Source organism: Sminthopsis crassicaudata, chromosome 4 (genome assembly GCF_048593235.1).
Source record: "Sminthopsis crassicaudata isolate SCR6 chromosome 4, ASM4859323v1, whole genome shotgun sequence".
Taxonomy (NCBI): Eukaryota; Metazoa; Chordata; class Mammalia; order Dasyuromorphia; family Dasyuridae; genus Sminthopsis; species Sminthopsis crassicaudata.
In genome coordinates this window covers 457,377,124-457,399,347 of record NC_133620.1, presented here as the reverse complement: position 1 = coordinate 457,399,347, position 22,224 = coordinate 457,377,124, and the positions used below count along the sequence as shown (strand labels likewise).

The window sequence follows — 22,224 nt, the reverse complement described above, 5'->3', positions numbered from 1 at the left end:
AAATAAATATTTGGTCTCTTAATTTGAGGAACTGGAGGTTTGTTTGTTTAACTATGTTGAAACTTAGTGTCCACTGGAGGAAAAGTAGAGTTAGAACAGCCTTTCAAACTTTAGTTAGCTCATGGGCAGAAAAACATTTTATGAAAAATAAGAAGTCTAAGTATAAATGGAGTGTGTTTATCATCTAAGAGATCTTCATTTTAATGACTAAATGGAAATTGTTAATGAAACTTTGGAAATTAAAGAAATATTTCTATTGAATTGTCTTTTAAGCTTTTAAAAAATTCCATAGCAGCCAGAGTGTAAAGTGAAAACATCTTTTGACAATTTTTGGCCACCGAATACAGATTAACAATGTTTGTTTATTTCTTTTTATACTACAAAAGTTAGCCCAATAGAAAATTTTTAATTTCAAAAGATTGTGTTGGAAAAACTTCTTGTAAAAGTTAGGAACAAAAAAATTTAGTTTTTTCTACTAACATGGAGAATATATGTGAAAATAAATACCAGCTTTCTGTTTTAATTGGCTTTGTATCCTTGTAATTAGTAATGATGCTATAGTAGATATATCTACTTTTATCTTATTCAGAATTACTGCAAAAGATTGTCAGAAGAGAATCACCATATTTATTACCTGCCTATTTTTATTCATATAGCTGTGATTGATATGAAGCACTATAAAATGTGGCCTTTCCCTCTAGGAGTTTTCATTTTAGTTGGAGAGATAAGATATATAAACCCAGACCCAGACATTCCTCTTTAGTTAAGTCAAGTCCATAAGTATATATCTAGTACTTACTTTGGGCTAAGCATTAGGCTCCTAAGTGTTAGGAATACCAAAATCAGGTAAAATGATTGGCCCTGATCTGGAGGAGGAAGTATAAAAAAAGGGGGGGGATGGGGGAGGAGGAAAAAGCATTGTAGAAAAAATCAGGGAGGAGAATAAAATATGTTGTCCTCAGAGGAAAAAAGCCAAGGTGTCCTTAGTTCTTAGACAATCTCATGGTACTTTCTCTTAATACATTGTCTAATATTGTGTGCCAACTGTATGGTAAGATCCTTGAGGACATGGACTATATGTCATCCACTTTGGTAAATTCAAATATTTATTGAATTTAATAGATTTAATCATATCAAATTAGTGATGTAGAAGATACAGGTATATTTCAGTGGAGAGCCTGGGGTTGTTTGAGAGGCTTCAAGGGAAATGCCATGGGAGCTGGACTCAGAAGAATAGGTAGGCTTTTAACTGATGGAAACACAAAGGGTGTGTTTTCTAGGAAGGTCTGGTGTAGTGATGCAGATGTACAAAGTATGTTCCAGCTGATAGTGATTCTCCATCCTTGTTTTTGTTTGTCAAGAACCATTTGGTTGGTTTGGGGCCTAAGGAATAACAGGGAAGCCTTGCAGCATGGCCTTTGAAGTACAGTAGTATTTTGGGAAATAAAGTTTAAGGTTCTCGGCTCTTCTCCCAAGCTCAGTGCCAGAAGCCACTACTTTGTTAACATTCCTGAAAGAAGATGGTGAAGGGCAGAGTTAACAGCTTTGGCCATATTGGGCACCTGATGACCAGCTGCATTCAATTCAGGAGGAGAAGACATTGTGGCCACCAATGATCCCTTCATTGACCTCAACTACATGGCTTATATGTTCCAATATGATTCCCTCCATGGCAAGTTCAAGGGTACTTGTCAAGGCTGAGAATGGAAAGCTGGTGATCAGGGGAAAGCCATTATCATCTTCCAGGAGTGGGGTCCCATTAATATTAAATAGGGAGATGCTGGAGTTGAGTATGTTGTAGAGTTCGCTGGCATTTTTACCACCATGGAAGAATGGAGTCAAGCAGGTCCTAATCTCTGCCCCTTCTGCTGATGCTCCCGTCTTCCTGATGGCAATGAACCATGAGAAATTTGGGATCATCAGCATTTCCTCTGGCACCACTAAGTGCTTGACCCCGTTGGCCAAGGTCATTCATGACAACTTTGGCCTTGTGGAAGGACTCATGACTACAGTTCATGCCATTAGTAGATAGCCCTTCTGGCAAGCTGGGGTGTGATAGGCATGGGGCTTCTGGTGCTGCTCAGGCTGTAGGCAAGGGCATAACTAAACTGAATGGAAAGCTCACTGGCATGGCCTCCCTCTGTATTCGTTGTGGTTCTGACCTTGCCTAATAGGATGATATTAAGAAATTGGTGAACAAGCAGCAGAGGGACCTTTGAAGGGCATCTTGGGCTACACAGAGAACTCAAGATATATCCTGTGACTTTAAGAGCAATGCCCACTCTTCTATCCTTAATGCTGGTGCTGGTATTGCCCTCAATGACCATTTTGTCACGTTCATTTCATGGTATGACAACAGGTATGGTTATAGTAATCATATAGTGGACCTTATTGTCTATATGGCCTCTAAGAAGTAAAGTGGAAAACCATGGATCTTTAGCTCCTGCCAAAAAAAAAAATGGAGTAAGGAGCCCACATCCCAAACCAATGTTCCTATACTGAAAACCCCATGCCCTATTCACATTCTTGTCTTCAAGCCATCCCTGTAGTGGGGGGAGAAGCCTAGAGTGTATCATGAATAAAGTAACCATATTAAGTGCAAAAAATAGTGAAATTTAGCTTTTTAAATGTTAGCTTTAGAAGTTTCTGTTCAACAACTAGCATAACTCTAAGACTTGTAGAAGTGTTCATAAGACTTTCCCCTCAAACTAAAATGCCATTTGGACAATGTAGACTTTTGATTTTTTTTTAAAAAAAATTTTATTGAGGCATTCTCAATGCATATGATGAAATTTTCTTGATTATGTTTTCAGAAGATGATTGTCATCCAATGGTTATAGTGCCGAAAGTGTGATTATGGCTTTAATGAAGTGATCTGCAAGAGCTGGCTAGGGCCCAAGCCAGGTTTGGATCTTAACTTTCCTTCGAAGATTTTGTGGTCTACCTGATCCATTTGAGCGAATCTTGAGGAGAATAAGGGGGCCAGTGAGGGATTGAACTTGACTCGTCCTTTCCTGTAATATTTGGATTGAACTAAATTGAGCATAAGGGTTTTTTCTTTTGAGAATTTCAGTAGAGGCCTGGTGGGGAAGAGTTGTGGCTAGGTTTCCTGTAAAATGGAGAATTTAATCACCTATCCAATTTGGTCCAGTCTTAGTGTGCAGAAGATTTGGAATCACAAGCTTCCGGCTCAAATTCTAGCTGGCTAGACCCCTTTCAACATTATTTTCTTCATTTGTACAAGATTATTATAAGGAACCTGCTCTGAAAACTGGAAAGTGCATCTCTTATTATTGCTAGAACATGGAACTCTTTCCTTGGATTCTTTCCCTTCTGGTGATTTATTTTCTGATCTTATAGTTTCATCTAGAATAGATAACACATTTTGGTAAAAGAACTGGCGAAATAAACATAACAAAGTCACTTGCATTTTAAAACACATTTTTCTTATGTGAAACAAGTTTATTATTTTGATTCCACAGAGATAATACATTTTGAGTAAATTTCAAGAAGTTGGATAGAGCACCAGCCTCTGAAATCAGGAGGATCTGAGTTCATATTTGCCTCAGACACTTAATACTTCCTGGCAGTGTGACACTGGGCAAGTGACCTAACCCCAATTACTTCAGGGAAAAAAAAAATCAAGAAATTTCTTCAATTGATAAAATGTAGAATTCTCTTTTAAGTATTACTGAAAGAATAAATATAATTTGCGTCTGCTTTCTTAGTTTTATTTTATTCTCCTCTTTCTACTTCAGTGAGATTAGTACAAGTTAATTTTGTTTCAATGAAAGAGTGGCTATAATAAATATTTCTAAGGGGTATTTTGCATCTACTTGATGTAACAAAATTTCAATGAAGTGAAATAATTGGGGCATCCCTTTGAAACTGGCATAAAGTGTGATCTTAAGTGTGGGATATTTTCTATTTAAAAAGCATCAGTGAGATATGTTCCGTGTGCAAGAACATATTACAGATTTTTTTTGTATGGTTTATTTTGAGCATTAGGTTTTGCTGAAAATTCTTTCCTCTCTCCCTATATTAGATATAGAAGAATTATAAATGAACCACTTAGAAATTCAATATAACCAACATAGATCTTTGTTACTTTTGCTTTAAAAATTAAAGCCCAGTATTTTGTTAAATAAGCTGTGTTGATGGAATCATTTTGTTTCAATACTTCAGCACTTTCTGAGTTCATATTAGGGTGCCTTCCAAAGATGCAGATTACAACTCTTCTTGTGGTGTTGACATAGCCAAAGATTTTCTACCTAGAGACAAGTTAGTGATGAATTCCTGAAATTGGAGTCTTTCCAGCTTAGTAAATCCTACTTGGAAACATAACCTGTAATGAAAATGACTGTTTTTATAATGATTTACATTAATGAACTGTCAGATCTCTGATCTCCCTCAAGTATCACCTATTAATGCTCTAAGGACCTTGTGCTGTTGTGTGGCTCTTAACCCCAAAGGGACCAAAGGCCTTCATCTGGCCCTTCTGATTCCTTTGTAGTGCTGGTTGCCTTTCTCTTTTGGTGAATGGATGGGCTAACTTTTTTCTGGTTCCATATTTCATCATTAGAATAATTTATTACATTTCTTGGTCAGGGAGTATCAGTAATATGCTGTGGCCTCTTTGTGCCCACCACATTCATGTTTTTCTTTGCCTCTTAAATTATTTATAATTGTTATTCTCCTGAGATTAGGATATTTTATTGCTTCATAGCTTCTCTGGGAGGAGATTGGTATATTGCTTTTTTGAAGCAGGAATCAGTTTTTGATCATAGTTATATATACCATGGCACATTTTCCTAAATGTAATCTAGTCTAAAAGTATTCTTCTCCATTCTAAACCTAGTCAGTGTTTGTTGGCAGCTCCTCTTTTGTATGTATGTGGCCTACTCATTGGTCTGCTGCTTATTACATGGGCTTTTCTATAAATGTAATGTATGCACTGGAAACACCTCATTTGAAGAGATTTCCAAGACTAGATTTTTTTTTTTTTTTTATGATAAAATGTTTTATTGTATAATACAATAAAAAATTTAAAAAATCAATAGAGAACATAGACACAGGTGAATTCTATCTTTTTCATACCACTTTCAAGTTTTATGACATAATTCTTTTTCATGGTTTTATGTTGTTATTATTTTTTTAATATCAGGACTAACCCCGATGCTTGACTTGACCCCAGTGCTTGACTTGGCTGCTATCAGAAATGTGTACTGAAGATGGCCATGTTGGTACAGGGCTGATGAAGTATTGGGTGCCTTTAGTACTGCCCTCCACTTTCACTGGCTTATTGATAAGTCCATAGTGTTTGTTGATGCTAAATTAATATTGGCCAGTTTCCTCCCATGTACCATTGTACCCTCCCCCCCCCCCCAACCTGGGGTTAAGTGACTTGCCCAGGGTCACATAATAGCTAGGAAGTGTTAAGTGTCTGAGGTTGGATTTGAACTCAGATCTTCCTGACTTTAGGGTTCGTGCTCTGTTCAGCTGCCCCTGATGTTTCTCATTTCTTTTTAGAATCTTTCCTTTCTTTGAAAAAAGCTTGAAAATTGATCCCTGAATGAGTTCCTTGAAAATTGTGTCAACTCCCCATTGGATTTCTCCAGTATCCATTGCTATCTGATATCCTTTATCCTTTTCTATCTATACTTTCTTTTTTAAAATTCTAATTATGAACTTTGCAGACGTCAACAAACGAGTATTTTCATATGCAAAGAAAAAGAGGATTGGATAATAGACTGAGATTCTCTTACATATTTCCTCTAAAAGTATAAATTTTATTGTAGATGTAGCATAACACTATCGGACTTGTCAGTGTTCCCTTCTGAGCTGTCCCCGGTTCTCTTATGGGTAGTTTTTGAATGTTTCATTACCACTCTTTTCTTTTATCCTCATTTCCTCTTAAATGCCTTTATACTTCTAATTTTTCAGTCATGAAAGGTGGTAGAGTTTATTTATGAAAGTTTCACTTCTGTCATGAAAGAGAACGCAGCACTTCTCAAAGGTCAACAGTTTGTTCTCCTTCATATCCGTTCATTGCTTTCTTTTGGGTTTCCTCTGAAGCAGAGAATCTGATCAAATGCCCGAGGCCTCTGCACAGTATCTCCCATAACACTTTTTCCAAGAGTTTTTGCTGTTTCCTTTGCTTACCTTGACATCACTTAGATCAATGAACTTTTGTCAGATTTGCCATACGATACCTCTCCCTTTTTCCCTGCTATCACTGTTAGAGCATAAGCTATAGCTCTTGTTGTGACAATGTCTTATTTTGAGCACTGCAAGGCAAAATGACCAGGAATACCACAAACTGTACAGGAATCTTGTGGAGGAAAATCCTTGACTGTTGGTGTCAGTGTAACTACATCTCGTAGAGGGTTTGTGTGGATGTGGTTCATTTCCTCTAGTAAATGGCTAATCAAGCCCTTAAGAATACCAGCAGTGTTGGGGTAGTGTAGCTTAAGTGATTGGTGATGTCTGTTCTGATAGAACCATTGGATGGGGTCCTGCTGCACAAGTGCTCAGAAATGAAGGATGGATACTTCCATATTGGTTTTTGCATTTCATTGATCTTGGTATACCAAAACCAAAACAAAACAACCAATTCCTCCCTTGGGCAGCCCTCTTCGAGGTGCCTGGCAGTAATACCGCCTAGACAAAACATTATTTCCTTTCCTACTCTTTTTCTTTTCAGCCCCACATGAATTTTTCCCATCCATCAAACATTGCCCAATCTGCAGGTTTAGTAACATTTGAAGTCATTTATGGAGGGAAATGGGCAAACCCATCTGGATTGTAATGTTATTGCTTTTGAATATAAATAGTTATGCATACCAAGTCATGGAAATGTGGCTGAATAAAAGCACTACAAGATCTGCTGCAAATAAGAAAGAGTTAAACTTGGTAATCAGCAGTGTTTCTCTAAGGATATGTGTCAAGGGCTTGAAAGTTTATTCTCTTAATGTAAATATACCTATGACAACTGTTATTTGTTACTATTAATTTGTTTAATGCATTTCCCCTATGGATAACGTAAAGAAAACCTATTTCAACTTCTATTCGAATTACCCCAATTTCTCTGTTACTGGGATTTTACTTAGGTTATTTTGTATCTTGATTCCCCAATCCCTGGGAAAATAAGGTAACGGTATAGCATGTGACAGACAAGTTAAGTTAAAAGATTTGAAGTCCTATTTAGTAATTCTATATAAATAACTTTCATATAAATGCAGCCATTAATATAACTTTAAACCCCATAATTATTTTAGAAGCATTGGATATACTTGCCACTTTAACCTAGTTTGGGCTTCTTGAATTCTCCCTTTTATCTGAACCCTACCCTACACCTCTTAAAATATCTGAGCATTTTCTTTTCTCCAGGAAACGGAAGAATGAACTGCTATGTTGTATTCTTCTGTTCCCATCATATGTTTGAAGGCCATTCAACTTCTTACCTGTAAGTTCTCTTGCTAATGCCAACTTATTAAAACTTAATTTCCCCTGCTCTTCCCCATCCACAAACTCCAATCTGCTAAAAGCATTATCTATCCTGTATTAGGGAATATTATTCATTGTGGATAATAGAAAAGTGACATAGACATTTTCTAGAATGTCTTTACTAGAATTTTTTGAAGACAATGTGGACACATTCACTTTTAGGTCATGATCTGGTAAATAACCAGGATGTTCATTTCTATGAGCAGTAGCCTGATTTATCCAGCCCTTTGCATCCACTTAACTCTGAGAGAAGGAAACTTTACCACAGAGAGTAGTTACAGAGGTAAACAAAGATCATTTTACCTACAACTTGTTAAAAATAGAAATGGCTGCAGTTGGCTGGGTAAGGAGGAAGTCACAGGAGGCAAGGATCCTAGTTAGGTCTTGAATAATCAGATCTTCTTGAAATGAAGAAGGCTTTGTAGCTAAAGGAAAGACTATCACATTTTCAGGGGTCTGCAGGACACACGATGGGAGAAAAAAAGTGAGGCAACCTGAAAGTACCAAGAACTAGGGGCAGCTAGGTGGCGCAGTGGATAGAGCACCAGCCTTGAATTCAGGAGGACCCGGGTTCAAATGTGGTCTCAGACACTTAACACTTCCTAGCTGTGTGACCCTGGGCAAGTCACTTAACCCCAGCCTGGGGGGGGGGGGGAAGTACCAAGAACTTTAAAATTTCAGAATTTGTTTATCTTTTGGAGTTTTCTTTATCCCACTGTTTGCTGTCACAATTAAACATCATATAGCTAAATACTGCAGCCACTAGTTACCAGTGGGAATGTAGCTTGTTTTCCACAATAGTTTACATTTTTATTGTTTTTTAAAGTTCAAAAAGTCTTGTCCACAACAGCCTTACAAACATTGGTAGCACATTTATTATATTGCAACAGTTTGACAACTGAGGAAACTGGGACTCAAAGAAATAACATAACTTGTCTGAGTTCTTGTGTAGCTTGATGAATATCAAAATATATTTAGAAGAATTGCAGATGTTTAATCTATAGTGGTTTGCTTGCTATCTAGGAGAAGGGGAAAAGAGGGAGAAAAATTTGGAACACAAGGTTTTGCTGAGGTGAATGTTAAATTATCTTTGCATGGATTTGAAAAAAATAAAAGCTATTTTAAAAGTAATATAACTTGTTCATGTCTCCCACACAACTGCTCAGTCAGGCTGGATTCAAACTCGTGTCACCAGAACCCAAGTTAGGTGCTAGTTCTAACCATATAAGGCAGCCTTTGAAAACATTCATTTGTTTATCATTGTTGAATGTTAAAATTAGAAGGCATAGCACATCCATATCCTCATTTATACTGAATGAATGTAAACTAATGTCACCATCATTGCCATTAGAAGTGCTCCTTGTGAGCAAAACTTGTAGAGAAATCCAAATTCCTAAGACCATGACCAACCTTGACCTTGAGGTGAGGCGACCAGAAAGTAGACAAAGAAAGACAATTGAGATGGGCTGGAAAAGCACCAGAAGAAAGTAGTTACTTTCTCAAGTTCAGGAAGAGGGGCTAGTCAGCCAGGTGACGTGGACAGAAAACAAAGACCTTGACTTGGGTCATCAGAAGAAAGTTTAGGAGGAGCTATGAGGAAGGCTGCAAGTTCTGACAGTGAGAGATGGAACTGCTAGGTACCGCCGTGGGCCTGGAGTTAGGAAGACTTCTCCTGAGTGCGAATCCAGCCTCAGATACTTCCTTTCTGTGTGACTTTAGGGCAGTCACTTCACCATAAATGCCTCCATTTCTTCATCAGTAAAAATGAACTGGGTTAGGAAATGGAAAATCACTCTAGTATTTCTGCCCAAAAACTCCAAATGGGTCATGAAGAGTCAGACATAACTGAAAGCTACTGAACAGCCACCAAAAAAAAAAAAAAAAGAGAGAAATGATAATTGAATCAGTTATGTGATATCTGTTGATTACTGATTATTGTTAAATTGGGGAAAAGATTTAAAGAAGGATAAAATTCATTGTAGGTAGAGCTGTGAAACTGGCAGACTTATATTGCTATGAAACTTATATTGCTATGTAGCATTTCTAGAGAACAATAAGACAGTTTTTAAAAAGAACTATCAGACTTCCTCTGATAAAGAAGATATTCATCACGGCTTTATTTTAGTGACAAAGAAATGGCATTAGCCATGAGACTGGAGTGTGAGTAAACAATTGTGATGCATGAAAGGAAAGGAATATTTACACTCTATAAGAAATGACAAGCATGAAGAATACAAAGATATGGGAAAACTGAAATGAAATAAAGTAGAACGAAGAAAGCCAAATCAGAGAGATGTAGATCTAGTTGCTACTTGTTATAGAGCTAAGAGAATCTTTAAAAATACATAGAACACACAAGGAAGTCTAGAAAGCAGGATTATTCTCTTACTATTTTGTTAAGATAAATTATACATTTGAAAATAAAGTTTTAGTAACTAGGAGTATGTGGTTTTATGTACATTCATTTTTTATTTTGTTTGAATTTTCTTGGATCACTATGTTTGGAATATTAGGATTTTAAAAAGAAAATGCAAATTCAGTAGAATTTTGAAGGCAGAAGCCATATAGTAAGAAATTGAGAGATGCTGTGACTGGTGAGGAAAGGGAAGGGGATAAGGAGTTATTAAGCCCCTATTAAGTGCCTGACAGTATTCTAATAAGTATTTTCAAAGACAATGTCATTTGAGACTCAAAACAACTCTAGGAAGTAAGTGTTATTATTAACCTCATTTTGAAGTTGAGGGAACCGAAGCAAACAGAGGTCAAGTTATTTGCCATGGGAAATATAGCCTACAAGAGTCTGAAACTAATTTGAACTTGGGTCTCCTTGCTGCCAGGCCCAGTGCTTTTTGTCCATTGTGCCACCTAAATGCCTGAGAGCTACACATTGAGGGCACAGGTATGAAAGTCACAGGCCTGGCTCCCAAGCAGTTCGCACTCTAAGGGGGCAGGCGACATCAGTGGGAGGTCTCGGTTGCGATTGTGTGGAAAGGCCGCAGCAAAGCAAAGAGCAAGGCCACCTCTAACAGCATCCCTTGGAAACATTTGCCAGTGCTGAGGACTTGGGTGACAGAAGCTTTCTCTTCCGGATCTTTAGTCTGTGTGGCTAGCGTGTGTAGAAACAGGTATCAGGTTGCACCTTCATAGGGTTTGGAAGCCCTGGCATGCCCAAGGCCCAGGTCCCTGTTCCAAGGAATGGAGGTGGTGATCCAGGTTATGGTGGTGATGGTGGTTTAATTTGCCTGATACATGATGCTCATCTCTCCCCCAGGATTCCCTCTTAGATCAGCTAGACTGATTTGCCTAGCTCAAGAATGTCATTGGTTGGCAGTTGGTGGGAATAGCCAGATCTTTCTCCACAATATTTGGTTCCCAGCTGTGAGAGCTAGAGTAGAAGTTGGACTGGTAGTCTAGAGGTTGACACCCTGTGCTTTTATGTGGATATCCTCTTGGGTGGCAATTCGCCAGTAGCCATTGCTGGTTGTGAGAAGAAAGGTGGGTTCCCTTCATAGATTTCTGCTCTCAGCTGTAGGTTCTGGGCTGGAAGCAGGCTCAGTGGCCTGGAAGACACTGATTTCTGAGGCTCTTGTATTCTGTGTTCAGGGTCATCTCCATCGGGGTGCAGGGAAGAGATGGCAGTCATTGGGTTGGTGGTTGTTTGGTTACCTGACAGTTGCTTCCCAGAAGGAAGAGGAGTTAAACATTGGCATTCACATTCTCTGATTGCTGTATCTCACTTTGGACACACTTTTACCTACCGTCTGTGCTGTCAGATTTACTGAAATTGAAAGAAGTGGGGAAAAGATGGCTTCTTCCTTAAATCTCCAAAATCAGAGCTGCCCTCATGATGCATGCTCACTCTGCCCCTTCTCTGTTTACCAATATTTATCTCTTGGATTCTCAAAGTGATGGATGAGATGTGTGACTTTTTGTTTTAAATATATATATATATATATTGATAATAACTCCCTGTTTGAGAAGATGCTATCCAGGAGTTAGGCAGAACTCAGGTTTAGATTAACATCTTAGACCACATGCCACACTTAAAGTTCAAAATAGACATGTAAGTTTAATATTTTTTTAAAAAAAAAGCTGCCTAAAATTTTTTTGATAATTATTTCAAATACATTTTATAGTTTTGAATTAGAGGAAAATTTCTAACCAAACAAGAGACAGAAGTGATCATGAAAAATAAAAGATAAAATAGTTTAGACATAAAATTGAAATCTTACATGAACAAAATTAGTGTAACAGGGTAAGAAAGGAAGTGATTAGTTGGAGGAAACAATCTTTGAATAAGAAAAGAGGCTAACATCCAAGATATATAAGGAACTGACACAAAAATAGAAGACTGAAAGCCTTTCTCCAGTTGGTAAGTGGTCAAAGAATATGAAAAAAATAGTTCTCAAAAGCTATAAAAAAAAGCATATGCAAGATTGCCATCTTTAATGTTTTAAGACAAATGCAAATTACAACTCAGGTTTCCCCCTCACATTTTGAAAATTGGAAAAAGTGACACAAACTGAGAATAATCAGTGCTGAGGGAGTGAGGGTGAAAATGCAGGCACTAATTAATACCTTATTGATGGAGCTATGAATAATCCAACAATTCTCAAAAGCGAATTTGAAATTATGCTGAGAAGGGAAGGTCCATTTACACAAAAAAATATTTATAGCAACACTTTCTATAGTAACAAAGTGCTTGATTGAAGAAATGGCTAAACAAATTTTGGTACATGGAAGTAGTAGGATATTCTTGCATTGTAAAAACATGATGTATTTGAAGAATGTAGAGAAGCATGGCTAGAATTAAGGAAACTTAATGGTTAGAACTTAAGGAAGCAGAACCAGGAAAACAATGTAAACAATGGCAACAGTAATATAATTAGAAAACAATAAATAACAGCAGAAATGGAAAGCAAAATGTCAATCCCAAATGGAGAGAGGCTGTAGAGGTAGAAGATTGTGGGTTATGACTTAGTGGGCTCATTCATTCTCCTGAATTGTTTTTTACCTTTTTTATTCATTGTTAAAAGCATTGACTTTGGGAAGGGTAGATGAAGGACTATATTGGAAAATAAAGGTGATGTAAAGACAAGATAGCAATACAAAGGTTTTAAAAAGAATTGTCCCAGAGTATATTGATGTTCTAAGAAAAGTTGCTGTAGTAACAGATTTACTTGGACATTTAAATTGTTACTGAAAAAATGAGTAGGTTAGCATAGATCATCTCTTAAGATCTTTATCTCTTGAACCATTAATTCAGGTAAGTCTTTATTGCCTACGGTAGCATGATGTCCATAACATGGCAGTTTGTGGTCTCATCTTTTTTTTTTTTTTTCAAATTTTGGTTGGATTTATTTGAGAAAAACTTGTTTTCATAATTAACCCCATTGATTTTCTTCTCAAGGAGCCAGCTTTTGGAAGCAAACATGAAGCCCCATCTTCTCCTATTTCTGGCCAGCCCTGTGGAGATGACCAGAATGCTTCTCCTTCCAAACTTTCCAAGGAAGAGTTAATACAGAGCATGGACCGGGTAGATCGAGAAATTGCAAAGGTAGAGCAGCAGATTCTCAAACTGAAAAAGAAGCAGGTAAGCACATTTTGTAGCCTTTTTTTTTTTTTTTTTTTTTTTTTTGCTTTGTTGCTTTTTTTGCCATCACTGCCATCCAACTTTGTTCCTACATTTCCTCCTCTGACATATGGGTACTGCTGTTAAGTTAATCTTCTAGAACACAGCTCAGTTACACTGGGGTCATCAGGAACTTTTGGTGGCTTCTTGCCCTCTTCACCTGGCATTGAAGATCTCCAGCTCTCCTCATTCTCTAGACAGAAAAATCTTTAGCTGAATGGAATAATTGACCCTTCCTGAGCAGAATGCATGCATTCCTCTGGGTTTTGTTTTGTTTTTTTAAATGTTGCTTCTTCTGTGCAAAAATTTCTCTGCCTTTTCCTTTGAAATTCTGTATTCCAAAGCCCAGTTCAGATTCCACCAAGAATTGCCCTTGACCTTTCACCTGCATGCTCTGTCTGTGCCCAGTAAAATTTGGAGCTCTCTGAGCATAGGAATTGCCTTACTTGTCTTACTAACTCATGGGCCTTTGGTAATGAAGATCTAGACTTGGACAGAGGTGGGGTCTGCCTGGACCCATGACCTCACTGGTGTGGGACTATCTGGGTGAAACATGTCTATACCTTCAATTCCCCCTGAACTTTTAGAGGGTCCTGAGAAATGACATCACTCTCCTAGAGCAACATGGGATATTTCAGATACAAGATTTAAATAGAGGTTTCCCTGATTGCAAGTCCATCTCTCTCTTTACTACCCTGTGTTGAATTGAATGTGAGTGCTAATTACATGGTATTAATTATATTACTAGGCAGGTGTAGATATGGTTATTTTGGGATATAGACAAGTGACCTGGCCTATTTTACAAGTAAAATGGCTTAAATCAATGACAAGGTGTTTTTAAAATTAGGTTCTTCTAAATGATAGTGTTGATGAACTAGTTTCCAATGCTATTTCCAATTTATTAATTGAGTAGCCAGTTCCATTAATAGAAACATAGAGTAATTTTATTAATGCATTAATGGAAAAATCTTACATTTCATAATATTTCATTTAAATGTATTTGAAAAGTTGGTAAGCTTTTAATTAAAAATAGTTTCTATCTAATCCTTTTAGAGCTAATTGATTAATGAACCAGTTTTATGAAGTTTCAAGGAAATGTCAGCTAAGAAGGAATAGGAAGCCTTATCAACAAGAAAAAAATAGTGAAGCAGTAGGCAACTCCTTTATCTTATTGAACCCAGAGGCCTCATTCCTGTATGTTTTGGGTGGCAAACTCTCTGGCCTTCATGGTGGCCATTTTTCTCTTTTCAGGCTTTTGATAAATGTTGGGCAGCTTTTTTCTCGAGCTCAGAGATCATTTCGGGTGTAAATGCCACTGGTTGATTAGGGGAACCTTTTTAGAAGAATTCACCAAAAAAGCTAAGAGTGAAAACTTGAGTGTTAATGTAGATGTGTTGTAAAGTCCTTGAAAGACACAGAGCCCATCCAGAGGCTTAGGAAGAGCGTAAGATGCACAAAGCTTGAGGAAGGACTGAAGCTCCAGAGCTCAAAGGGACCTTCCAGGCTTCCCGGCTCAGCTTCCATCTCCTTTGGCCAGTCTCGTCAATGAAAGGGCACCCCATAGGAATGGTAGGAGAAGGCTACGCAAGGGGGTTAGTTATTGGTATTTAAAAGTAGATTTATCCATATTCTGGGTAGAAAGATTCTTTATTGCTATATGGAACAGTCTTCATAGGACAGTGCATGGTATAACAAGGTAAAAGGAAGAAAGAAATAAAGAAATGAATAGGAATTATGTTTTTAAATTTAAAATTAAGGGTGAAATAAAATAGTTGACAACCCAATTTAAAAATTAGATTTAAATACAGTGTTCAGTGATATGCTTTGGGGCTTCAGAGCTTTGATTTTGCTGGTCTAATCTGCAACTGACAGGGAGAAATCTTCCCTTCAATGCAGGTCTATCCTGCCTCATTGCCAGGGCCACTGAAGGACTTAAGGTTTGCCAAAGGTCACGCTGTCAGGGCTTGTTGGAGGCTGGCCCAGGCCTGATTGACTCTGAGGCCAGTTCTCTCTCTGCTTCTCCGTGCTCTGCCCCCTCCCAGGATCAAGTCTAAAGAAATCTGTTTTTTTAGGAGAAGTAGGCTTCTGGTTCTTATGGGAAGTCTCCTTGATTAGAATACAGTCAACATGCTTCCATTGCCTTGTGGCCTACAATACCATCTGGTTAACTTGCCAAGTGGCTGGGATTTTATAGAGACATGATATACTTTGTAAATTATTGTCATTTAGTGACATTTGTTGAGCATGCTATCTATGCCTTTATTTATTGGTAAAAAATTGGTAAAAAAGAATAAAAATTTTTTGTTGGGTTATCACCAATAACCTTTCCGCCCCATTGTATTGAAACATTAGTGACTCCTCTTAAAAATCCAATCACTCTTCCAGTTTTAAAGCTCTCTCATATCATCTGGTTGATATCTCTCCATTTTTTCCACAAGATGTATGTCATTATTATTTTTATTATGTCCCTTCATAAATGTTACACCTTGGTTCGGCTCAATGTACTGGAACCGCCCTTTAGGTTGCTTGACATTTTGAGGGTGCCTGCAAGTCCTTGGGTTGTCTCTCACTTATGCCCTGTGGCTAGCTCACCCTGTTTTCTAATTCTATGTTTTCTTATTATTAATCCCTATTCTGCTGTATTTCACTGGCTCATGTTGCAGACCATGCTCCCTTACATCCCCTCTAACCATTTACTCAGTCCAGCTTGCCATTTGCTGCCTCTGCAGTGCTGCTTCTTCCCTCTGAGACTATCATTCCTATTCACTGAATTATCAGAATCTAGGTCCTAAATTTCTGTCAAACTTTCTCACTCATTTTTTGAATCTTTTGTACTTCTTTGGTGGGGTCCCGTTATCTTGATGGGTGACTAAATTGCAAAGGAGTCTGCCTTAATGAGATATATAGAGCTGATCTCAGATCATAGTTACCTTCCCAGTCTTCCCAATTTTTCATTTGGGCCATCTTGACTATTACTCTGTATGTCTCCTCTTCTCCTCTACCTCTTGTTCTGGGCATGGTAATCATATAATAATACCTTTACTTCTGAAAAGGAATGTTTATTGATTATACTGTGGATCCACTCATTGTCCTTGTGATTCTCCAATCCAAAAAACTTTCTCATTCACTAGTCATCCATCTGTGCAATCTCTTTGAGTTAGATTAGTTAGCTCCTAGTGAACAGTCTGTCTCTTTTTTGTATACCCAGGACTTTAGCATAGTGCATGGCATATGGTAATGATTTAATTCTTTTCATCTTAATATAAACACAGGCAAGTCAATTAACCAGTCCAAGGCTCATTTTCCTCATCAATAAAATAAAGTTGTTGGACTAGATGATGTCTAAAATCCCTTTCAAGTACGAATCTGTGATTTTTTGGTCTTTAGGATTTAATAGGAAAAGATAAAATCAGGGGATATGAATGCTGAATGTTCAGTGAAGTAAAGCATAGGAAAGAATTGTCATCTGGGACTGAAGGAAAATGGAGAAAAGGAAAGAAGAGAAACTCATTTTATTTCAGACAAATGTTGATTTCACTTCTATTTAACGAGCCGTTTCAGTTCTGTTCTGCATGTTGATGTGTTCGGTTAGATTAGAAACATTTATCTCGAAGGGACTAGGATCTGGTTTGATTTAACAAAACACCATCCCAGTCCCTTTACAATTGTTGCAAGGATTATTCTGTCTTTCCAGGAATTTTCTGAATTTGAGGTGATGACTTGGACCATGACAGGTGGATAATTCAGTCAGTAAGCGTTTATTATGAATACCTAAGAACTGCCAGGCAATGGGATAGGATGTATGGTTATAAAGACTAGCTCCTGTTCTCAAGACATCTACATATGAGTTGGGGACACACTATATAAATAGATAATACAGAACACATGTAAAACAAATCCAAGGTAGTTTGTGGATGGAGGCATTTGTACCCGAGGACCTCAGCAAAACTACTCTTAGCAACTGGTTTTCAAGCTAAGTCTTGAAGGAATTTGGGATTCAGAGAGTCCAAGGTGAGGACAGAGAGGATTCCAGTCCCTGAGTTAGGTCCAGGGTGGAAGGAAAAAGAATTGAAGCAGCGAAGGGGAAATAGCCGGGCGCCTTGGCTGGAACTACTCACTTGTAAATTGTCTTCCCCTGGAGAGCCATTGGGAGGGATGTTACAGATGAGGGGGAATCTTGGGGTATACCAAACACCAATGTGTGGGCATGGATGGGAAAACGGTCCAGGAAGAGATGAGTAGAGGTGCTCTGTGAAGAGATGGGGGAGGATTAGGACTGAACAGAGGCAAGAGATTTGAGAATCAAAGATGCCATCATCAGTCACTTTGGAGAGCAGTTTCATAAAATCAGAAACTAGATTCTAGTAAAAGTTTGAGGGGCTAGTGAAGACAATGATCAGGTGGTTCTGGGCAATTAGCTGAGAAAGGGAAAAGAGCTTGAGGGAATGCTAATTTTTTTTTTTTTTTTTTTTTTTTTTTTTTTTTGTTTTGTTTTAGTGTGGAGAAGTTTTGGAATTGTGTGATTCCACAATTGGGAGGGCCCTGAGAAATGATCTCCTCTAACTTCTAAGGCTAATGTTATGTGACTGCCTAAAGGTCATATGCCTAGTTAATAATAATTAGTCCTTGTTTTCCATGGTTCATGGGATGGTACTGGAGGAAATATCACTTAATAGGATCTATTTTTGGTTGTTTCTGGGAAGATACTTTCCAGGCGTATCTGCATAGCCTCACCATTTAGCAACTTGGTCAACTCTTGGATTTCTATAAATATCTTGATGTATTATTTCCTTCTAAGTAAAATTTAGTAAGACATGTTTTGAAGTGTGTCTTAGCGACTAATGACCTTCTGTATTAGTTTGTTTGCCACAATTTGTCTATCTCTTTTTTCTAATTGCTAATTATTTTAATTTCTAACTTGTAAAAGTACTTTATTACTTTTCTGCTTATTATTTTTCACATATAATTAGGCTTTGTTAGATACATGAAATCACTTTAACTCTTTACTTTTCCCCATTTCTAAATGGTATGGTATTTCAATATGATAGGTGCTGATTCAATTTTATTGCCTTTTTTGAAACAGCTCCAATTTTTCTTCACCATTCATCTGCATTTATTGAGCTTCTTTTCTTTTTTTTTGCTTTTAAAGTTTTTTTTTGTTTTGTTTATTCATTTTTCCAAATTATCCCCTCCCTCCCTCCACTCCTTCCCCCCGATGGCAGGTAATCCCATACATTTTACATGTGTTACAATATAACCTAGATACAATATATGTGTGTAAATACCATTTTCTTGTTGCACATTAATTATTGAGCTTCTTTTCTTTACCTAGCATTCTGTCAAATCCTGGGGAAGATGAAAAAAAAAAAAAAGAGATACTTTGCAAGGGTGACAGGAATTAAAGAGTATTCAGAAAGACCGACCTAAGACAGGCCTTCCAGTGACATATAGAAACATAGGAAAAGCAAAAATTTTTTGTAAAGGCGTGTGTAAAAACTCATTATATTGTAATAGGGAAAGATGAGAAAGAAAATATTTACTGATAATAATTAGTGGAGCAGTTATACTCCATGAAATCTTCTTGGGAGGATTAAATAAAATTTGGCACAAGGATGTGTGTGATTGGGAGAATTTTATAGAGGCTATGACTGGAGGGATGTCAGATGATTCCGTGATAGGCTGATTCCATGAACTTTGGCCCAAAGTCAGATATAGAGGAAGCTGGAAAGGAGGGAGTATAAACAAGTAGACTCCAAAGTTTGAGAAAATAGCTATCTATTTGTCTATTGTATAATGGAACAAAATGATTCTGTTTACTTAAGGAGCTATTGATCACAAAAGCTTGAATTGAGCATTAAATTAAATTAGAATTAAAATAGTTTTTTATTTTTCCAAATACATGCAAAGATAGTTTTCAACATTCACCTTTGCAAAATCTTATATTCCAAAATTTGAGAAAGTATTTAAAAACCCTTGCATTGTAGATCCATAAATTAAATATTTTAAAAGAGTTCTGGAATCTTCATCTTGTGGCCTCCTCTAGTTTTGATGTTTTAAAAAATAGTTTACTAATTTGTGTTATCAAATGATAACATATAAATAAGAGTAACGTATGTACAAACCTTAAAGTACTATGAAATGTCAGCTATTAATACTTCTTGCCTGTCATTTCCCAGTTCTCATTTTATATTTGTATTATTTATCCTGCCTATTTAATGGTTGTCATTTTTATGATAATTTAAGTACATAATTAAAGACATGATTAAAACAATGTCTTTTAAAGTTTATCCATTATTATGCTGTAAGTTATATTATTTAAAAAATTTTTTTTGTCTTTATCATGAATCATGCTTTTGATTTGCTTTTTTGTACTTTTAAATATTTGTTTAAAACCATTTGTGGGAGTATTTATGATCTAGTTTTATGAAGAAATAACCAATCTTTTTGATTTCCTTTTTAAAATTTAAAATTTAAAAAAGTTTAAGGTAATTTTTACTTGAATAAAAATATAAAAGTACCTTCTCTGCTCATTGTTTCCCATCGTTGTCTTTCAGTTTTTTTTTTTTATTAACCCCAAATAATGATTCTTATTGTAATTGTGTTCATTTAAAGAAGTAGCCAACTGTTGCTCAGTAGCCTATTTTATCTCTAGTGACTAATTATTAGTTGGAGTAACATATTGTAGATGTTTGATTTCTTTTTCTTTCTGTTTCTTAGCAACAACTTGAAGAAGAAGCTGCTAAACCTCCAGAGCCAGAGAAGCCTGTGTCCCCTCCTCCTGTGGAGCAGAAACATCGCAGTATTGTCCAAATTATTTATGATGAAAATCGGGTAAGCCTATGTTTGCCTCGAGGTGCTTGTTGAATGTAGTCTTCAGCATTATATTAAAACACATTCCATTCTTGATTTTGAGTGTAAGTTGCAGTGAGCATTTAAAATGATCAATGTTTGTAAATCTCTTGGGATTCATAAACTTTCAGGACTTGAAGATGATTTTTTTTTTTCCCCTTTTCACCAGATCAGATTGAAAGCTCTTTGATAGGCACCTTTTGTAAGGAAGCAGCCCTGATTCTTAAGTACAATTTGTTTCAACAAATTTATCTGGTTGGCTTGGGGGAAATCATCTAATTATAGATTCTCACAGTAGCAATGTACATTCTCTACTGGCCCAAGTCACAGAGAAATCTCTCATTATTTAAACTCTTAGGGGACATATATTTATTCATTACTAATAAACTAGTGTCATAGGTGGAAATTGTCTCTGAACTTTATTATTATAAATTTTAAAACTTATGCTTGGAATTCACAAAGACTAAAACCAATTTCAGCTTTCCTTGCTTCATGAAATAACTTCTTTATCTCTTGTTTTCTTTGAACTAAAAATTTCAATTGGTTTGAAATGGACTACAGTTACAATAGTGTTAGTATGTGGTCCCCTCACCCTCCCATTTTTGTTCAAGCTATTGTAACAAAAGCACTATTTGTGATTTAAAAAAAAAAATTGGCGTAGATAATGATAGTCATTTGTATATACACAATTGTAATACATGTGAATTTATAGATCTTTGACCTTTTCTCTGTTAGTCAGCTTTTAACACTTATAGAAGTTATGTAACAAGAATTGTGGCTTTGTTTGAATTCCTATATATAAAATTTATAATTTTAATCAGATCCATGCTTTAAAATTAACTATTTCCTTAAACACTGTCTTACTTAGCCAACAGTTTATAATGTTTTAAATGATAACGGAAAAGAAATTATTAGCTTGAAACTGTCATAAAGTGTTATATAAAAACTGTGATTATTCAGTTGACTTGCTTGTTATGAAAAGTGCAGCCATCAAAATATTTGCTCATTATACAACAAAGCTAAGGGTCCTGTCAGATAAACCAGCTTAGGGACCAAGAGGAATTAGTCTTGATTCAAAACAAATGCTGTAGTGGAGTAAATCAGGTCCAATTTAAGATGAGAGCTATGTGATTTTCCCCTTTGATAAGTGTTTCCTTTGATAAGTGTCTGCTGTAAATTAATATGATATTTGTAAATGGAAAACTGATGAGAATGCTTATGTGTACAAAGCTTCTTTATAGGTTCATAATTAGATTCATAGTTAAATTTCCCCCTCCCCAAAACCTAACTTTTTAATTAATAATTTGCTTGAGATAAATATTAAGTTATAAGTACTTTGTGGATGCTAGGGAATTGGTATCATGACAGGCTATCATTTTTCTTTTTAAGTATTTTGTGCTAAATATCATTGACTCATTATCTTCATAAGTGTGAATGAAACATAAATATAAGTGTAAATTCATGTGATGTTTATAATTAGTTATTTGATTTATAGACATAAAACACATGAATCAAGTGTTAGTGTAATTCTTACAGAAAAAAATATTTGATGGAAAATTTTGTTTAAATTTAATTTTAGTCATAGCTATATGTCCTTTTGATAGCTAGAGAAGCATTTCTTGTCATTCTGAATTCTGTGCCCGGCAGAAAAAAGTTCTCCTGACTATTCATTTTCTTAGGCTGTAACATTAGTATATGTCCAGCTGTTCTTTAAAATCCTAAAAGATGTAATGTGAAGTTTGTAATATTAGTGATATGTTAATGATAGTGAAGATGTTAACTTCCTCTTTAGTAATTAGTATAAAATTATATATTTCATAACATATTTTAAAAATCTCTATTGATCAATCCTAAATAGTGGGGCACCAAAGGAGAAGAATTTTTAGGTGTAAGGTCATGAAATAAAATATTTTCTTCTTCATTCCTTTTATGTCTTCCAATTTGATTACAGATTGGGTTTGTCAGACTTATTAAATTATTAGTTTTTCTGTTAATGGCTTATAATGCTTACTTTACTTAGCACTTTATTGGTTATTTACTTTAAAAAAAAAAAAACATAAACCTTTATTAAGTATCTACTGAATCATTGTCTCTAGTATGGCACTGTCCTGTCCTAGCACTAGGACAGGATTAGACATTTGAAGTACGGAGAGAAAGGAAAGAATCTTAATGTTTATAAAACACTTATTTCATTATTACACCAGCCTTTGGTGAGACAGATAATAGAAATAGTCTTC

At 36.2% G+C, this 22,224-nt stretch overlaps 1 protein-coding gene and 1 pseudogene across 15 annotated transcripts in view; both read left to right on the top strand.

Moving 5' to 3' along the window:
- Positions 1 to 22,224, top strand: part of NCOR1 (nuclear receptor corepressor 1) — a 165,580-nt gene that overhangs the window by 37,741 nt on the left and 105,615 nt on the right. For all 15 annotated transcript variants that reach the window (XR_012481479.1, XM_074263926.1, XM_074263934.1 and 12 more), the window contains exons 5-6: positions 12,917 to 13,099; positions 19,856 to 19,969. Coding sequence is in view for 14 of the 15 variants with exons in the window: in XM_074263926.1 (XP_074120027.1) it covers positions 12,917 to 13,099; positions 19,856 to 19,969 (297 nt within the window). In the remaining variant the exon portion in view is untranslated. The remainder of the gene's footprint in view (positions 1 to 12,916; positions 13,100 to 19,855; positions 19,970 to 22,224) is intronic.
- LOC141540200 (glyceraldehyde-3-phosphate dehydrogenase-like) lies at positions 5 to 12,841 on the top strand (annotated as a pseudogene).